Genomic DNA, 21,064 nt, shown 5'->3' with positions numbered 1-21,064 from the left:
TTTGACCTGGATGCTCACATTATTGATGCTATCCATCTTCAACTCTCTTGGTCCTGCTCAGGTATCAGGACCACCGCTGTTTATCATAGTGTCTGCTTTTATATAATCTTTGTATGGCAGCCTAGGACCGTATCACAGTGGCACTCACCACTCTTCATCAGGTAAGTATCTCATAAGAGAGTGAACACAGTGTAATAGGATATGAAGAGGATCTATTCCTACAACTTTCCTTACACCGTAACTCTATTCTTAGCCATTTATCTTATTCTGTGCCTGATATACAAGTTCAGCTTTATCATAAGTATACAGGTGTGGTGAAATAAAAATGGCCCCATAGGCTTAAATGTCTAAATACTTGGTCTGAATATAGTTGGTGGGCTGTTAGGGAGGGATTAAGAGGTATAGTCTTGTTGAAGAAGGTGTGTCACTGTGGGGTGGACTTGGAAGTTTCAAAAGGCTAGTACCATTCCCAATGTGCCCTTTCTCTGCTCCTGCTTATGGATCAAGATGTGAACTCTCGGCTGTTCCTGCTGTCATGGACTGCAACCCTCTGAAATTGGAAGCCAAATTAAATGCTTTCATAAGTTGCCTTGGTCATGGGGTTTATCACAGCAATAAAAAGGTAACTATGGAAGAAAGCACAGGAAAAACTCTTGTTTGTGTAGGGTTTAATACTAATGGTGGTGGTTTAGGACTAAGCCTTTGTTGTTGCTGTTGTTATTGTTGTTGTTGTTGTTGTTAAGACAGGGTCTCATTATGTAGCTCTGGCTGTCCTGGAATGCACAATGTAGACCAGATCAGACTGGAGCTCACAGGGATCCATGTGTTTCTGCCTTCTAAGTGCTGTGATTAAAGCACTAGGCTACTGTATCTCGCTTGGCACTACGTCTTGAAGCACAACCCATGTGGATAAGAGGTGGACAAATGCTATATTACTTACTAATTTACAAATTCCAAAATACTTTAAATGAATTTGTTCCTTTTACTGCAGTCATGGAAATAAACACAATCTTCAGGAAATACATAAGCATACTGAGTGAAGTAAGATTCTGCACAAACCTCACTCTCATTCCTGTGTATTCTTGGCAGGTCACTGTTAATAATTATATCAATTATTCATTCCATTCATTTAAACCCATGACAAATGTGTGAATTCATATTTAACATGAAAGGGATGGTTTTTTATGGTCACATGTTTAATCTCTCAACTCCTGATTGTTTTTCATAAGTTGTTTTTCCCTTTATAGATACAATTTTGGATATACTTAGTGGATATACGTTATACTAACTTGAATGTCTTTTGTTTCCTAATTTGAATTTATTATATCTCACGGCATGAATTCTAAGTCACTTTGAGGGCTGGGGTCGGGATCAGACTTAGTAAGTTTTTGTTGGGTTTATACTGAGCTTTCTGATTCCTTGCCTGCTTTCCTGCCTGTTTTTGTTGGTGTGGTGGGGCATAGTTTGCTACCTGCTGTGTGGGGTGAGCTTTGTCCTGTGGGTCCCTACATGCACTGCTTTATTCTGAGTGCCTATGGAAGCCTCTGTAAATGCTATCTTGACTGATTGGAGGCTTTTGATGACGGGCCATTTAGCTTAAGTGTTCCAAAGTCTCAGAAGGCCTTTCCTCATATAACCTACATCAAATATACAAAGTATATGATAATCCCAAATAATATACAAAATGGATCCTAGCATGAGAGAGTCTGGAGGAGTTTTCACAAACTCCACAGGATTCACTAGGTCTCACAGCCTTGACTTGCTAATGACTTGAGCAAGCTCCTGCCTATTGCATCTCAACCTCTTCCAGTACACAGCTGGGTTTCTTCTTGTTCACACCTCCAGAGAGTCAATCCTTTGACTGTCCTTTCTATGCATCAACTTTCAAAGTTCCTGAAAATTTCTCATATTATGGTAGTTGTTCTTGTAGTCTTTGCCTGTCCTTATGTTGATATTCTCTCTCTTTCTCTCTCTCTCTCTTTCTGTCTCTCTCTCTCTCTCTCTCTCTCTCTCTCTCTCTCTCTCTCTCTCTCTCTCACTCACACACACACACACTATTTTCGGGAGCATCAAAACCCTTGATAATATTGCTAATAATATATAATGGTAATGCATTTCACATCCTTATATACACATATCAAAAATAATACCTAGGATCTTATGTGTACCAGGCAAGTTCTTTACCACTGTGCATTAACCTCAGCCCTTCTGCTATTTTACATGTTGAGACACAGTGTTGCTAAGTTGTTCACGCTGGTCATAAACTTACTTTGTATCCTTTGTTGTTGTATAGCAATTTTCTTCCAAATAAAACATTCCATCTTGAAACAGGAAGTTCCTTAAGATACAGAATGTTCTAAAGGAAAGTGAAGCATTTCATCCTGTACTTAGGCTCAGAAGCAAACAACTCAGCTTCATGAAGCCCCTGAAATTGACCAAATCCACTAGCGCTTCCTTCCCTAAGTATAAATAACCATAAAGATGGAACGACATTCTCAGACAAACTGAGCTACCTGAAGAGGAAGATCACCTAGGTTGGCTATTCTTAGTTGCCAACTTGACTGCATCAGGAATTAACTAAAATAAAAAAATGGAGGGCAAACCTGTGAGGTATTTTTGTTTAATTTGAAATAGGAAGATTCATTTCCAATCCAGATATTTGAGGTAGGAAGATGCAAGCCTTTAATCTGGATCTTGAGGTGGGAAGACACACCTCTAATCTGGACCACGTCTCTACTGGAAGCCTATGTAAGGACATGAAAGAAGGAAGCCTTTGCTCTTTGCTTGCTTGCCCTGCCTTGCTAGCATGTCCATTCTTTCACTGGCATTAGAGCTTACTTCTTCAGGATGCCAGCATATACCAGCTCAGACATCGAGCCTTGTGGACTGAGCAACTACTGCACTCTTGGACTTTCTGTTCATAGCCAGCCAGTGTTGGGAGTAGCTGCACCTTGGCTGCTAAGTCATTCTAATAAATCCCCTTTACATATATTAAGAGGAATTCATCCGATAAGTTCTATTACTCTAGCTACACGTCAGCTATACTTTCTGTAAGAAGCAGAGACTAACGATGCTTCTGGAAGAGGCAGAGTCCAACTAGGCCACTGGAACAGGGCTAAGCTACCCAGGAAGGACACTCTGCGACCTGTTGAGCTGCCTGCAGGCCACACTATGCACTCTAGGCTTCCAGCTTTTGTGAACTGCCACTCATGCTGAGGTCGACTTTTGGCGATGCAGCTGTTTTTGAGTCATTTCTGCTTCTGAAAGAAACCCTCAAGAAGCTCAATGTTTTGCCAAATAGACTTTGACGGCGTCCATACTTTGGTCTACAGTAAGCTCCCTATCTGGAATGAGAAGCCGTCTATTCATGTCTCTCCAGAAACAGTGTCACACAATGCCCAGGCAGGCCTGAAGCTTAACTTGTCCTGCCATAGTCTCCTGAGTAGCTTGGATTCTAGGCCTGCACCTCCAGGTATAGCTGTAAGACTGCACTTTGCAGCCTTCTTATCTTTCATTGTCTTGGTGTCGTCCCTTCATTAATTGCATAGTTAGTGTGACAAAGATGAATTTGTAGAAAGTTCCAAAACTGACTTTCAGGGCATGATTAATGCCCACCCGTTCAAGCAAAGCACTGCTTGCCTTGTGACAGCCACTGCAGCTTTCTTCCCTGACTCAGAATCTCAGCACCCACTGGGATACATCCTGCTGGGTCATTTTTGCAGTCCATTTCCTCTCGCCAGTAATTCATTTAACAGAGAAGATACAGTGGGCTTCAGACACACAGAGAGGACGAAGGCTGTTTGGTGGTTTGGGGGATTTTTCTACAGATGCTTTTACTGCTAGAGAGCCTCTTTTACAAACAGTATTCAGAGCTACAGCCATGTTCCAGACAAAAGGAACCTTGATGTAGTTGAAGCCAGTGCTGAAGGAAACAGGAAGGAGACAAGACTGGTGGTTTGAATGACAAAGGCCCCATAGGCTCACGGGGAGTGGCGCTATTAGAAGGTGTGGCCTTGTTAGAGGCGCTGTGTCCCTAGGGATGGGCTTTGGGGGTTCCTGCTGCCTGCTGATCTTGATAGAGAACACTAGGCTATTTCTCCAGCTCCATGTCTGTCTGCACGCTGCCATGCTTCCCATCACGATGACAATGGACTTTGTGTGTGTGTGTGTGAGTGTGCATACAGGTGCCTGCTACATGTGCAGAATATTCTAAGCTGCTTAATGTGAGTCCTGGGAACCAAATTCTGGTCCTTTGAAAGAGCAGTATCTCTCTAGTCCTGCTCCCCCACCACTTCCTGAGCTCCATGGAGCAAGCACTGGGCCAGTGAGATGGCTCAGAGGGAAAGACACATGTCTCCAAGACTGAGGACCTGAGTTCAGTCACTGGGGCATGTGTGACAGAAGGAGGAAACTAGCTCACTTACAAAAGCTGGTCTCTGACCTCTATACACGTCCATGGCATACACATCCTTAGAACACACACACACACACACACACACACACACACACACACACACACACACACACGAAGTAACAGCACTTATAATAATAAATAAAGCAAATAAAAATAAAGTTGTGGTCTGAGCCTGCTTTCCGCACAAGACTTCCATATGGACGCAGTCCTCCTCACATTATAGACAGAGTGAACAGGGATTTTTAATTTTTGCAACTGCTATCTTGTCTCTTCATGTTTCTTATCTCAGAGAAACTTACTTCTTGTGCCTGGGGAAGAAAGGCACCAAGAGCTCCCTGCTCTCTCCTTGCTTCACCCCGGCGTCCGATATAGGCAGCCACACCTCTGACCTTTCTGTGCTATTCACTTGTTTTCCTAAAACAAAGCATTTGCTACAAATAATCTAACTATACACTAATTGGATTAGGCAGTTCTGGAATTTGTTCCTTTTTATGTTGTTCAGTATTTGATTAAACACATTGTTCTTAGGAACTGCCACAGTCAACACAAACATTTGGTCGCTAAGCATCCTAAATATTTATATTTATGAGGCTGAACTTTGTGAATACGGGAACTGAAACCAGAGCTTCCAGATTATACATCAAGAAGTAAAATGGGGTGCTTTACTTTCAAACATCATGTGCATTTTATTTTAGTATTATAATTACAGATATACCATGTTTATATATAGACTTTCAAATTCCCGAAATAAATTAACTTTAACTTTAAAACAAATATTTCCTGGGTACTTTTTATGTGTGTATGTTACATCTCTGTCTGTCTGTCTGTATGATGCATACTTCTGTGAGTGAGTGTGTGTGTTTGTGTGCGTGTACGTGTATATGTCGTGGTGCATATGTAGAGGTCCTTTTCTTTCACTATGTTTGAGAAAGGGTCTCTGTTGTTTTGCCAGGCTGGCTATGGCTTCCAGAACTTCTCTTGCATCTGGCTCCCATCTCATCACAGAAACACTGAGGCTCTCACAACTGCCTACTGACAGGACTCTAAACAGTTACACGCTGACGGTGTTTAACACTGTGCCTTACATGAGCATCTCCTTACAGTTGTCCAGCTCCATCGCTGTCTTCTGCAGTCTCAACCCAAGCGCCTCTACTTGACACTGTAAATCTGAAAAGACACAGCATGTCCATTAGTGCACCACTGTCTAGGTGTTTCGTCAACTAAACCAAACTCTTGTGAAGATTCATTTTAGTTTCCTAAGGGCAACACATGTTTCTTCTGCTTTGCCTGTATCGTTCTATGCAACATGCCCACGGTCCACACAACAGCCCACACACCTGGCATCTTGGCCCCTTCTCCCTTCACTGTCATGCTAACTTGCAAGCACCTAACAGGCTAACCTTTCTACTGTTTTCAAGGGAAAGTTGTGTTGCTGGCACTCTCCATACATTTTTTTTTTAATCATGTGTCTCCCTTCTTAATATTTGGCTGTCCGAGCATCCCCTTCTGTTCACAAACCATATGAGGCTTCTGGATAGAAATGCAATAGACAAATCATGTGCCAGGCTCATGGCTGACAGTTTATTAGCTCCGAGTAGCATCTACAAGCACTTTAATAACTTTAAAAGGCAAGAGGACACTGTGGGCAATTGGTTTCCACAGAGTCTTCAGCTGGGAAGTGTAGGGAGTGTTTGAGAAGGAGTATTCCAGAGGCCAGGTGACATGTGTGCAGTCTTGGCTTGCCTGGGCCCTGCAGGCGGCTGTTGTGAGACCTGATCTCTGACTCCACTGAAAGCTGTGGGCACCTAATTCTCTGCGATCGTTTAAGTATAGAAGGAGACAATACAAATGATCTAGCCAGTTTATGCAGTAAAAAGTCATTCAAAACAAGGGACTCATCAAATATGTATGTCCTAGCCACATTTTAATATCCTTTTAATAGTAAGCTTGAAACTTTTTATGCAACCATACACGAACACCAAACTTCTGTGTAAATCTTCAACATGTGTTCTTATCGTGAGCTAGTTTCTCAAATCAGAAAGCAAATTCATTCTAAACAAATGTTCTCATCACAATTTTCCAGGCATTTACATAAACCTCTTGTTTTTATATGCCCAGTGCTTTCAGATATATTATTTTTAATTATTTTAATGAACCTGTAAAATTTTATGTCTACTAACACATCACATTTTGAAATATGTAACCATTTTGGAATGGGTAAATCAAGCTTATTAGCACATGTACTACCCCAACCCACTTTAAATGTACTCTTTCAACATCTTTACTAATGCGCTGTTGGCTAACGAGCACCATGTTGTACAGCAGAGTTCTTCAGCTTCCCCACCTATCTAAATGAAATATTTGTGTTCTTTGACCATCATCCCCTCACATCCATTATCTAACTTTATCACTTCAAAATCCCAGACAGGTTGTAATTGTCTCATTTTTCAGACAAAGAGAAAAAAAAAGTGAGATCCTCTCTGAGTCCATTGTCCCATTCTTGCAATCAGCAGATTGATCAGATGGCAGTCAAACTTTCTAAAAAGGTTTAAATCTGCTGAGCAGAAGACACCCTCAAAACAAGATCAATTACGCACTTACTAATGATATTATCAAGGTACACGTTTTCCTGTTAATGAAAAAGAAAATAATATGGTAATATGAGATAAATAAAATTATATATATATATATATATCAGTAAAACATATATAAAATCTTTCAAAATCCAGAAACCTTATTTTGAGTGCTCTGTACATGTCATTGTGTTATTAAGCTTCAGACATGCTGCTGGCAGACTTGACTCATACTCGGAGGAGGGAGGAGGGAGGACGGAGGAGGGAGGAGGAAGGAGGGAGGGGCTGTGCTCACTGATGGCACACTATGTCCACGTGCTGAGCATGGTGCTTTGCGTGCTTTGGTTCATTTGTGGTCATAGTTACCAGGAAGAGAAAGCAGGTATTTTGATTTTTACAAGTGGAAAGTGAAAAGATGAAAGTAAGTTCACCCAGCAGGCTGTGAAGTGATCCAATGGTTCAAACAGTTGTGCCTGGTCCCTAAGTCTTTCTCTCACATTGCCTCCTGAAACATCAAGGGCACAGAGGAATACTATGTCAAAGATGCAGGGTGAGCATTTTTCTAGGACAATTACAGTCTCTGAACTTTCAAAGAGATATGCTTTGCAAAATGAGAAATATTGTTTTACTGGTGAAAGGTGAAAAGACAAATGTGGTTTCCTTGTGACTGATTTTACAGAACAAACACCACAGAGAGCAATTTTGCTTTCTTGTTGAATGCTCCTTGGTGCTTTTGTCAGGATAGACTCCTGAACTAGATGAAACATGGATCTGAGCCCATGTGATGAATTCTGTTATCATTTCTAAGTGTGGCTATAGTTAAAACTGACTAGTTTTAAAATAAAGCCTCAAAGAACTATTACTTGGTATGTAAATTTTATGTAATTAATTCCCAATTACCTGACAATAGAATATACTAAAAATAGCCACTAATTCAGGCTCATTTTGCTAACATTAAAAAGTATTCTGAGGCTCACACTTAAAATATAGATGCATCAGGGTTCCAGAATTTACCAGGTTCCAACTAAACCAAACCACACCACATAACCCTGTGCAGGATTAATAGCAACACCTTCAGGTCATCCTCTTTACCCCCACGTTTCTCTTGTCTCCTTGCTTTCAGAATAAACACGGGTTAGTCTTCACAGTGTAGAACCAGCAGAGGAGACACACGTAAGCCACCTGTCTTACAAAAGCTCTGAATATTGGTGAAAGAAACAAATGTTTTACATGGAAAGGCAAGAACCAATGAAGGCTGTCACACAGTAAAGAGAAACAGAAATATAAGCGGTGCCAACCAAGGAAGCATTTTAGTTAAGCAGAAAAGACATCACATAGAGCTGAAGGAACACATTTCATTATGAATAACTCACAATGTCAAAAGGACCCTGGAGTGTTCTGGTGTGTTCTTGGGAGATGACTTATATATTTTCATGGCTGCTTTTTATTTATTGATTGTATTTTTTTTTTTAAATCAGCAAGTGCTAAGGGTTATTTAAAAACAAAAAACGGAGACCTAGGGCGCATCTCTGGTTCTGAATGGTGGATGTGTGAGCATCCCACAGGCTAGGGTTCGGGCCGACTAGCAGGGCCCTTTGTTTTCAGAAGCAGAATGCCCAGTTCCTGTCCTTAATAAATAAAGGAACACAGTCAGGGTTAGCAGCAGAGTCTAAGCCACCTGCACAAAACGGCTCCTTCAGTTTCTGAGGCAAGGAGTTCTTAAGTAAGTGTATTGTTCTGTGCAGTCCTTCTCTATAGTCAAATAAATTCAACTTCAATTTTCTCCCATTCAGCATGACATTGGATTATGAGGCAAAAGGCCCTGAATGACTACCAAGAGAAAGGAAGCACTGGCTTTAACCACCGTGCAGATGTAAGGCGGAACCCATGGAAACAATCCAAAATTCACAACAGCACATTCTACTATGATGTGGCTGCGTTCTTTGCAGATATTAAATAAGAAGCAAATGATTTTAAATGAACAAAACCGAAGGGAGCTCTTAGCTTCTCTTCATACGAAGCAGCTGCGTGCTGGATAGCGTTACACAGGCAACCAGATTTGCAGTAATTAGTCATTTGAAAGAATCCTGTGATTCTGAAAGGCTTTGAGAAACTGCATATACAAAAGGTATTCACAGCTAACTATTTTATATGAAGATAGCCTTAGTAGTCACTGGGAAGGCATAATAATAGGCATGAGACAGTATCAGAGGAAACAATAAATACACCTCAAAGGCTAGAAAGAAGTTTCAATTTTAAAAACTCATAATAAAGAAAACATACACAATCTTATATTTTGGTTCAAAGTGATATTTGGAGGAAAATATATAACTCAAGGGTCAAGTAGCACGATGGAAGAATAAGCAGGCACAAAGGAATTCAGAGACATAGAGTTAAACAGTTTTACTTCCTAATGGTTGATTTGACAGTTGCAATTTCTGAGATCAGACGAGACAGGGGTGCTCAGGGTGGTATGGCCGTGGACAACAGGTGCGATTTCAAAGGGTTAAGATGACCTTGCTGATGATTCGGAGTAACAGAAATTATTCATCTCAACACAATAAATAAATTTCAAGCATAAAAACCCCAATGGCTCCATATTTTTTTTAATGTTAGAGATAAGAAAGCTTAAACTAATGCTGATGCTTCTAACACAATTTATCACATAATGGGATGTTATGCATGAGTTTTAAAGTCACACTGCCTAGCTTCAAACCCTGGCTCTACTTCTTCCTGGCTGTATGGCTTCAGGCACCCTGCACAGGGTGGCCAGCCTTCAGTGACTTCATATGTGCAGAGGAGAGCAGTGACAGGCACACTGAGTGTCACCTAAGTACCAGCTATTGCTGTGCTGGAGGTAGGCCACTGCCCTCAGTTCTGCTCTGGAGGGCATCGCTCCCTCCTTAAGGACCTTGTTCTTGTCCATAGGTGTGAGGTCATTGGTGACCAACTTCTTACAAAACCAGTAAAGCTGGGGGCTCTAATTAGTTTGTTTTCCTTAACAATTTCTTGGGAAACTAAGATAAAATCATTTGTTAGGTACAAGTAAATATAGGATCACACACATTTGTGACATTATTTTTTCTGTGTTTGGACATTTTTATGGATACATAGTGTTCAGAGCAGTGTTCTCAACCTTTCTAATGCTGTGACCCTTTAATTCAGCTCCTCATGTTGTAGTGACTCCTCCAACCACAAAACTGTTTATGCTGCTACTTCATAACTGTAATTTCGCTACTGTTATGAATCATAATATAAGTATCTGATATGCAGCATATCTGATATGTAACCTCAAGGGGGTCATGACCCACAGGTTGAGAACCATTGGCTTAGAGCTTGGCCTTGCTTGCTGAGTCACAAGTATCTTCTATATCATCAGGACTAATCAATTCTGTTGTGTATCCCCGGCGCAAAAGAAAGCAAAGGATGAAGGAGAAAACCTGTTGTGGGAGGGACCACATGAGGATGAGACAGAATAAAAACCACTGTTCGATCTTATAGATGAGAAATAAAGAATTTAACTGTAGTTCGAGGGGAATATGTTAACAAGGAAGAGTATTTGTTTTGGTTTGAAGACAGGTGACACTGAGACCATTCGAGAAGGCATCTGTGCTGTGAGTTTAATGTATGACTTATAACCTGTATCTTACATATGACAAAAATTACACTTATTACAGGCTTTTTTTTTTAATTACACAAATTCCCTGGGTTTAAATAATTCCATTTGGCCTGGCAAAAATGAAGATGCAGAATAAAGAACAGCAAAGAGGAGAAAGGCTGTGCAGGCTGTTGAGATGTGACCAGGACCTAGATACCCAGAATGCCACATCATCACAGGCCGTGGAGACAGAAGTGTGAAGTGGATGTGAAACCGGGATTTGCATTAGTACCCTGGAGTGAACAGCTGGGAGGAGCCGGCTCCACACTGCCTGGGCCAGTGCCGACATGGAAGTGAAGCAGTGCGCTGCTGAATTTGCTGCAGTACTGAGGCCTGCTGATAGGCCTGGCTGGGAACAGTCTATCAAGGGACAAAAGCAACTATGAGAGAGCTGAGTGGGCTGAGTGGGCTGAGTGGGCTGAGTGGGCGTGGCCACTGAAAGGCCCACGGAGAGAACAATGTATAAAACGCCAGAGATAAAGTTGTAACTGGCAGCAGGCAAGAGAAAGCTCTTAGCAGGAAGGCCATACTAAGTGCCTTGCTGGCTGAGACTAGCAGCCCTTCCCCCAGCTGCAGAAGACTAAGAACCCAGTCAGTCCAACAAGAAAGTGTCTGTAACAGCCGCCTACTTTGTTTTAATTCTTGCTTTGATTTGCACTTTTTTTCTCCTTTGTGTAGATGCTGTTTTAGCCTATCCCTCAACTTAAACAGCACTCAGGGCCCTCCTCTCTCTCCCCACTCTATAATATTTTCTCAATTAACTTCCTTACTTCGAGCCCATACTTTTCTTCTTACTCGTACTTTATTCAGTTTTGCTCCTTTCCCATTCCTCCCTTGTTTTATGATTTAATTATTAATGTACTTAGCTCTAACTTTTTTTTTTTTTTTTTTTTTGGTTTTTCAAGACAGGGTTTCTCTGTGTTACAGCTCTGGCTGTCCTAGAACTCACTGTGTAGACCAGGCTGGCCTCGAACTCAGTTATCTGCCTGCCTCTGCCTCCCAAGTGCTGGGATTAAAGGCATGTGCGACCACCGCCCGGCAGCTCTAACTATTATAAAGTACATTTACCCCAATCAGCATCTCATATTCCTATATCTGAACCTTGCTGGGCACACAAAGGAGGGCACAAGTGTCTTCTACTGAAGCTAGCATCAGGACTCCTGGCAAATCACCTACATGTTGCCACAGTTGCTACTCCTTAAATAGGAGTGGGGACTGTAAATTCAAGTGAACATAACTTACCAGGAAGACTTGTGTGAAATGAAACAAAATGAAAAAATAAAAGTAGAAACTAGAGAATACACCCATCCTGACAGACATAACAAAGCACTACAAAGAAACAGAGACCAAAAAATAAAAAAATAAAAAAGTAAAAAAACAGAGACAGTGAAAGAAAAGCCACTTGAGACATGCTCACAGCTCCTCAATACTAGAGACCAAAGCTAACCATAAGAAAGATTGGTGAATGCAAGGAAAAGACTCTATTTTCTAAAAGGCCCAATTACCACATAGAAAACTCAGATTAGCAAATGAATAAAAAAAATTTAAAAAGAAAAGAAATTCAGATAAGAATGTTAGCAAAGAAAATAAAAAAAAGTCAACAGTTTGGAGGAGAAATTAAAACAAAAACCATGGAGGAAAAATTTGGTAAGGAAATGGAGATTTTGAAAAAGAACAGAAGGTAAGCTGCAGAGTCGAGGGAGTGGACCACCTGCTGTGCCCTCTCACTCTAAGCCCCCATTCCCAGGACTAGCCTGATCCTCCTTCCTGGGGACCCCCTCCACACCCCCTCCTAGACCATCCCCATTCCTAAGTGTCAGCTGCCAATACCCAGGAACACAAATGAAAATTTAGTTTACTCCAGCAGATAAAACACTGGGGACACAAACTGCTCTTAAAGGTGGCCTGCACGCCCAGCAGGGGTGGCCAACACAGACTGAGCTCAGCAGCAGCCCTGGAGACTCCTGTCTCATAAAGTCCTGCCAGAACTCTTCCTGTTTTGTTTTATAATTTTTATCTCATTTTTTATTTTTATTTTATTTATATATTTTTTCTTTTCTCTTTTTACTCTATAGGTCCTTTGCATATGTAACTTCCAATTTAATGTCTTTATGGGATTCCCAAGTGTGCATATGAGTGGACCTCTGTTTCTTGTGCAATCTCATGGGCTCTTTTCCTTCCATTTGTTTTGTCTAATTCCGACGTGCTAGTTTTTGTTTTATCTTATCTTATGTTGTTGTTGTTGCTGTTGTTTTCTGGTGGGAGACAGAAAGGGGGTGGACCTGGGTGGGAGATGGAATGGGGGAAAGTTAGAGGAGCAGAAGGAGAAGAAATCATAATCAGAATATATTATGTAATAAAAATATTTACAATTAATAGAAAAAAGTCAAAGGACAGAAATAAAACCACCAAACAGGAGATCCAACTATCTTAATATAGCTGTTCTGATGCCTGAAAAAGTGGATTCCAAATCACTATGAGTCAGAAGAGACAAAGTAGGCAACTACAGATTACTAAAGAGAGCATTTAACAGTTGTCTGTAACAAGTATAAGAAACTGTGCATCAAATGTAGGGGAACCACAATTTAAAAAAAATGATTAATGAAAGACTTGATGAGAAAGTCTACACACAGAGATAGTATGAGAGCTACGCACACCATCTTCACCTTCAGATAAGTCCTTCAAACCAAAAGTCGACAGAGAAGCTTCAGCGCCAAAGCCTAGAGATCTACAGAATCCCAGCTAACAGATAAAGAGTACATACTCTTCTAGGTGGCCCATGGAACCCTCTCTAAAACTGACTACTCAGAATGGGTGGTGGAGGCGCACACCCTTAATTACAGCACTTGGAGGCAGAGGCAGGCAGGTCTCCATGAGTTCAAGGCGAGCCTGGTCTACAGAGTGAGTTCTGGGACAGCCAGAGCTACACACAGAGAAAAACCCTGGCTTACCCTGCTCCCCTTGATGACTCAATAGGCCATTAAGGAAGCCTTCACAAATACAAAGGAAGTAACATATTTCCTTCTATCTTACCAGATCATGGAAGAATAAAGCCTGACAACAGCTATAAAAAGAGCCACAGAAACTACTTGTAGGAGAACAAGAGTCAAAGCAATTCTAAACAGGGAAACAATGATGGACGTGGTACACGGACAGTGGAAAGAATACAAGAGAGGACCAGAGATGAGCCCTCAAGGCTACAGCCATCTAAAGTCTTCAACAAACGGTGCTGGGAGAACTGGATCTCCACAGGTAGAAGAATGAAATTAGATGCCTAACTTTCATTCTGCTCAAAAGAATCAATGTAAAATGAATCAAAGACTTTAAGACCTGCTAGAGGGTAACACTAGATACGGACCTGGAAAAGGGCCTTGAGAAATGACTCCAGCAGTGCAGGAAATAGCCTCTGAGAGTTGACAAATGAAATTACATGAAATTTTAAAAAACTTCCCACAAGCAGGGTGTGGTGGTGCATGCCTTTAATCCTAGTCCTTGGGAAGGCATAGGCAGGTGGATCTCTGTGAATTGAGTCTAGGACAGCCAAGGGTATGCAGAAAAACCCTGTCTAGAAAAACGAAAACAAACAAACAACAACAAATCCTTTCCACGGCAGAGGAAACAAACAGCAGAGTGACAAGACAGCCCAATGAATGAGCTAGAACCTTGGTTGGCTGTATACCACTTAATGTATAGGTGTTAGTGTCTGAAATATACAAAGAATTACATGGCTCTCAGTGGCATCACAGGCTGGACCTCGCCATGGCCTCAGGTGGCAGCACAGGCTACTCACATCAGGCTGACCTCAGCAGCCTTGCATCTCTGGCTTTGCCTCTCTTCTTAGTGTACAAACTGTTCTGCTTCTCTTCCATCGCTGTACCACATACTTGCTCATCTGTAGTGCCACCCGCGTGCTATGTGGTAGCAGGCAGTGTCTGGGTATCTTCTGCCCACCTGGGCAGGCAGGACTCTCAATTAACTAAATAAGGTCTAAGAACATTCTAACACATTAATCCTAAATCTGATCATCTAGTTTGCTGTTACAGCAGAAACATCTACTTTTAATGTACTTTAGTATTATTTATCTTTGCAGTTCTCCTGGCCTCACTATACTCTATCCTTTTCTTCTCTTAATGCTTTGAAATAGGTAATGAAAACTACCAGATTCCCATTTATAATGTACAGTCTAGTAAAAAAAATTAACGGCTTGGACAAATGGCCAGCAGCAGAAATATGCAGGCACAGAAAGCAGATGCTGACTCCTGGATTTGGGCTATCTCTTATCCCCCACCCACCTCAGCTGAATTTCCCACTTTATTGGAGAATTAAGGAACATGGTATTTACACATATTTCTACATGGATGAGACACACAAACACTGTGCTAACACACAAAAAGACCACAAATTGCATGGTTCTATTTTAAGAAATGTCCAGAATAGGCATTCAATAGTAATTGGAGTTAGGGTGGTGACAGGGACACAAAAGGAGTGGCTGCTAATGGTCCCAAGGATGTGTGTGTGTGTGTGTGTGTGTGTGTGTGTGTGTGTGTGTATGTGTGTGTACCTGAATATATCTGCACCACATGCATACTTGGTGTCTATAGTGGCTGGAGGAAGAGGGGTGGGGGAAAGAAAGAAAAGAAAGAAAGAAAGAAAGAAAGAAAGAAAGAAAGAAAGAAAGAAAGAAAGAAAAGCATCAAATTCAGGGTCTGGAGTAATTGGATAATTGTGGGTTGCCATGTAGGCTCTGGGACTCAAACCCATGTCTTCTTCAAGAGCAACCAGTGCTCTCAACCACTGAGCCATCTCTCCAGACCCTAAAACCTTTTAAAAATGGATAGAAATGCTCTAAAACAGAGGTTCTCAACCTGTGGGTTACAGCCTCTTGGGGTCAAACCCCTTTTCATAGGGGTCTCCTAAAATCATTTGAAAACACAAGAGATTTACAGTATAATTCATAACAGCAGCAAATCACAGTTATAAAGTAGTAACACAAATACTCTTATGGTTGGGGTCACCACAACACGAGGAGCTGTGTTAACAGGTCACAGCTTAGGAACGGGGAGAACACTCCTCTAGAATGAGCTCATGGCAATGGTCACATAATTCTGTGCATAGCCTAACATCAACAAATTGAACACCTAAAATGGGTGACTCTGGAAATATGTAAATTATACCTCAATAATGCTATTTTTAAAACATTTAATTAGGATGTTCAAATATTTTATGCAAAATAACATCATTAAAAAGGCTGTGTTGTTTATTATACCAAACAGCTTACTAAAGAAAAAAGTTTCCAAGTTTTTTCACTTGGGATAAATTTGAAAGTTGGTTAAATAGGTTCAAGAAGAAGCAACAATGCTGGGATGATTTATCTGAACTGTGTCTTCCAGTATTTGTGACTGCTGACAAAAAGCAAAGGACACTTTATTCTACCAGGTAGAAGGAAAATCATTTAAGTGGACTGATTTGTAGGTCACAATGACCTCTGAGAGGACTATAATCAATTGAGATAAATTGTGCATTTTGGAAGTAATATTAGTGTGCGCTAAACATAAAATTACAACACTCATGTAAATAAATCTTTTAAAAAGGGGAGCTAAGAATTTATTCTTCAAGTTTTCATTTTACATGTTTTTTTTTGGAAAAAACTAAACTTTAGCATAAAGATTAGGCTGCCATTGACAGTCCATTATCAGCCTTACAACTATATAGGGCAGAATTAACATATGCACTTAAATATCAGGCATGCATCTTTCAAATGATAAGCAAAAGGAAATGATTGGAAAATAATGTTAAACATTTTTTATGTAAAAAGTTAGTTATAGAAACTATAAACTTGAACCAAAGCCAAGAATGCTCAATGGCATTTTAAAACAAAAAGTGAACATGAATATAAATGTTTAACATTGGAAACAAAGAAATGGCATCAGAGTTTGAAACAAATCAGAGCCTAAAGGGGCTGACCAGGTCATAGTCCAACCCACCTAGTCAGCAGTGACAGATGGCATCTCAGAGCGTCACCTGCACGATGTATGGTAGCAGGGTCATCATCTTACACTTGGCCTAGGATGCCAGTGATTGATTCCCATTGGTGGGAAACCTGGAACTATAGAATGAGGCAGAGGACACACCAGGGTGAATGGTTACAGTTTAAGATGGAGAGAAGCCCATAGTCAGAGTAAATTCTGAAAGCAAGAGATGGGGGAAATGGGGGGTTTTATTGCGGAGTGCGAAGGGAGGGTAATAGAGAGGTGGTGGTGGGGGGACACACGAGATAAATAACATGAAGGATGTTTGGAAAAGCGATAGGTAAACATTATATTATTTTATAATGTACACACTTCTCTCTCTCTCAAACACACACACACACACACACACACACACACACACACACACACACACAGAGTATACATAGAGTTACTCCACATTTCTCATGAAGAGCCACAAACTGTTTAACATGAATGGCAGAGGAGCCTGCTTGAAACATTATTGGAGAGTAAAGTCCAAGAGAGTCCCCAGACAATAGAGGCTCTTAGTATGGCCTCTGCTTGCCTCCCAGAACTTCAAGGCAAAACTCTTTTGCTGACAACAACACACATTCTGGACACAGGACTTGGAGAAATCTGGAACTGACCCAGAAGCCTCTTCCCGAGATGGTGCCATAAGCTGCCAGGAGAGGAAGGCAAAGGAAGGTCCTACCCACCTGCAAAACCTACAGACCGAAAGCCACAGCCATGGTCCCAGCTAGTGCAATAGTGACATTTTTATCCTGAGAATAGGATAAAAATGGACTGTCTAATTGGATTTAAGGCCCCACCAACTGTCTTGGTGTCTGATACTATAAACATAGCCACTCCATAGCTGGGAGGCCATATGTACCAAAAGAGACTCACTATTGACATTTCCTAAACCAAAATAAATTTCAATTGTTCCTAAATAATTATTCTTATACTTACAGATAAGTGTAGCCTTCACGCCTCATTAAAAAAAAAAAGCACCTTTCTGCAATAGATATACATAACTGGTCAAAACGAGGGTGCAGGCCCACACAGTCACTCATTAGTGTAAGAGTCAGTGTGTTAAGTCAGGATAGCCTCACATTCTCTGTGTAACAGGGATAACTCCTGATTCCCCTGCCTCTGTCCCCAAGTGCTGGCATTACAAGTGTGCATACCATGCCTTGAGCTTTGTGATCATTCAATATGGATAGATTTCTTTTCACACTGAATTGGTCCCCAAGCACACATTCTCAAGATTACTTCGTCACAAATAGATTAAACAAATGTCGTAATAATTTATAGGAACCAATAAAACTTTACTGTTCAATTTGTGTACTGAGTTAAAACATAGTGTCGTGTCCATTGCAAGTAGCTGACTCTTTGGATTTATCTTATGTTTCAGTGTTCAGCCATCTCCTAGCTTGGGTGCTTAGCGATCTTAACACAACTGAGTTAAACCTTCATGTGCAACTTTTCAATCCTTTGCATATCATATATGACATAAATGCTATTTCTGGCCTGCTGCTGTTAGGCTTGGAGGAGTTTTCTGAACTCAGATATGCTCTACTGTTGTCTTTTGTGATCTTTAAAGTACCACTTTGCCCCGACAACAATCTTACCTAGCTCCTAGATGCAGCTTTCCTGTTTTTGTGCATTCTCTCAGCTTGGTTTTCACACATGTCACTTACTTGTCTTTATTATCTCGAAGCCACTGCTTACAACACTTTGCTCTGACTCCACCTCTGGGTGGGCTGATGTGCCTAACCTGTGGCGTATTTACAGCAGCACAACAGTGTAAAGTAGCCACATAAGCAATGGCTCCTCGTTCAGGCTAAGTTACCGTCCTCTGTCAGCTACTGCTTCCAAAACACTCAAACAAGAGGATCCCGTCAGAACTCCAGGTCAGTGGCCTGCAGGACCAGAGGTGGTGGCAGGCCAGAGGGCTCCCTGTTTTGGGGCACAGCCACTGTGTGCTCACTAAGCATATCTGTGGCATTGTTTTAGCTAGGAGCTACAGGAGTCCTAGCTACTTTCACCAATCGGTTCTTCAACCTTCTCAGAGATTCTGAATACCTAAAATTTTCTTTCAATAACTCTTTGTTGCTTGAATTGAACACGGCAACTGTTGAGAAACTTCACAACTGTATTTCCGGTTGAAATGCCCCCACTCACCAACCATGTACCAGTGGAGACATCCTTTTTCTTGCATTCCTCATTTTTTTTTTAAAGCTAAAACCAAACTGGCCTTGTTATAAGAAGCACCTGGAGCAGTTTACAAAGCCACAGAGTTTTCTTTCTCATCTTGGCGATTGTAATTCCTACACAGGAAAGGTATGCAAGAATGTACTTTTAAAGCAAATCCCTTTATTTACGCAGCCCACCCCCCACCCCCACCCCATGTATCAGTGATACAGGGCCAGCTTCTGTAGCCAGGCATCTGGGCGACACTACCTAGGGTGAACTCTCAGGGGGCTTGCTAGGTCAGTGGCCTATTTTTGTAAGGGGAGAAACCTTTTCTTTTTAATTAAGGCGGAGGAGTTGGGTACTCCCAAGTGCCATCTTGGAACTCAGTATAATGATTAATGAAAGCATAGGCTTTGGCTTGACAGAAATCTGGGTTTGAATGTCAGCTGCAGGATTAGGGACTTCACAAAAGTGTCCAAGTGAGTCCACAGAGTGGCAGTATGAGGACCACACGAGAGCAGATGGACTGTGGAGCTGGCATCACAGAGGTAGTTGAATGAGGGGCAGAGGGGTCCCAAAAGGGAAACCGTCTCCCTCTTCTTTCCTTCATTATATCCACAAACCCTGTGTTTACCAGGACTTCCTTTATTCAGGAAAAGGTTATTTCTTGACTTTTAACATTTTAGGAACATAGGATAACATGTTCTCAGCAGGCTTAGTTTTCTTCTAGAAAACTAAAATATTCAAATAAATTGCATATTTTATAAGCTGCATTCAAAGAACGATATTTGAAAATATGCTTTGATTTAGGGGAAAAACTGCACTCTGAGAAAGTGTTTTTAAGTATACAGCATGTATTTCAGTAAGTTTGTCCTAATTGCCTAAGCCTGTTTTAAACAGCATGACCTACTATTTAATTTTAAATTTTATTTAATTTTATATAAAATGTATCTATTTTGAAATAGCTTTCAAAATATGAAAATTACAATAATTTCCCCACTAGGATGATTCATGCAGCAATAAGCTGGAATTCCAACATTAGTGAGAAGCCACATTGGGCTAAATACAGTTACAGATGTACGTACAGAAGCACTTATGGACATGTGCAGATACACTCTGGCACAGGCTACGTGTGTCTTTGCTTTGTCATCTGAGAACACATAAAGCAAATGACATCCATATTAAGAGACAAACCACCTTCCTGATTTGGAAAACCATCTTGTAAAGAAAGGAATCAGAGCTGCTTGGAGAAGTGGCTGGTCCACACTGAGGCATGGAATGGACACGATGAACTTTCTTTATGGTTCTAGAAAATAAGAACAGATCCCAAATTGATGGGACTCTGTCAAAGAGACATAGGAGTCAACTGGAAAAATCCAATCAGCAGCTAAAGTTATATAGTCTGGCGGTGCTATGGGTTATAACTTAAAGATAAATACCGACAAGTCAATGCTCATGTAAATGATAAATTAAGAAATGGGGAGAAGAGGTTAATCTCCCCTGCAGGACAATTCCAAATAAATCACGCAGATTTCTTTCTTAGCTAACAGAGCGAGAGCTGAGGTTTCCACTTCAACCTGAGCTGCCTGCAGAAGGCTCCTTTCAGAGAGGACAGTATGAAAAGGGGAAAAACTCGGCTTTCCCATGGGGAAGCCAGAGAAGTAATGCCGCCTGCAGTCAGGTGACCAAGGTCAACCAGCATCAATAGCCATAAATCACACTGTGCTGGTAGTGTTTATTTTTGACAAGACATAATGAAAACAGTACTTTACCTCTGGGCTTCTCCTTCTCCCAGCCCACATAACCCCAGTGTAACTGTAAGGTAAACATCAGATAATCTAACCGAGGGGCATCCAACAATAAAGTTTGAGAAATTTTAGAATCAAGGGAAGTCTAAGAAGTCATGACAACTGAATCCAGTGTGTACCAGAAGCACATAGGTAAAGTCCTGGAGATGTGAACTTGTTGAGATAAGTTCCTCAGTTATAGCAAAGGCACGCAACAATGGTGAAGTTAAAATAGAGCAATGCTAACAAGAATCCTATATTCCTGTGTTTCTTTTTTTGTAAATCTCAACCTGCTGTGGAGGAAAACCTAGTTTTAGAAGACTTCCCTAATATCTCTAGTCTAATTCCTATCACTCTCAAGCAGGAAAACAGTGTTCTAAGCTTTTTGTGTGCACGCAAAAGTTGTATGGAAGCTACTGACTGTTGCACCAGCTCTCTAGGCAGTAACC

The 21,064-nt window shown here is 41.1% G+C and overlaps 1 protein-coding gene and 1 long non-coding RNA gene across 6 annotated transcripts in view; one reads left to right on the top strand and one right to left on the bottom strand.

The window, feature by feature from the left end:
• LOC311590022 overlaps window positions 1-14,177 on the top strand; it is a 30,262-nt gene extending 16,085 nt beyond the window's left edge. Inside the window, exon 4 of the long non-coding RNA XR_014776725.1 lies at window positions 13,682-14,177. This is a non-coding gene — a long non-coding RNA (uncharacterized lncRNA). The remainder of the gene's footprint in view (window positions 1-13,681) is intronic.
• The window catches only part of LEKR1 (leucine, glutamate and lysine rich 1), a 158,542-nt gene that overhangs the window by 58,299 nt on the left and 79,179 nt on the right, over window positions 1-21,064 (bottom strand). For all 5 annotated transcript variants that reach the window (XM_084768792.1, XM_084768793.1, XM_084768796.1 and 2 more), the window contains one exon: window positions 5,500-5,581. In XM_084768792.1, coding sequence (XP_084624918.1) covers window positions 5,500-5,581 — 82 coding nt within the window. The remainder of the gene's footprint in view (window positions 1-5,499; window positions 5,582-21,064) is intronic.

This window comes from Acomys minous (assembly GCF_964271855.1).
Source record: "Acomys minous genome assembly, chromosome: 19".
Taxonomy (NCBI): Eukaryota; Metazoa; Chordata; class Mammalia; order Rodentia; family Muridae; genus Acomys; species Acomys minous.
The sequence above is the reverse complement of the archived record's forward strand: the minus strand, read 5'-3'. Positions and strand labels throughout refer to the sequence as shown.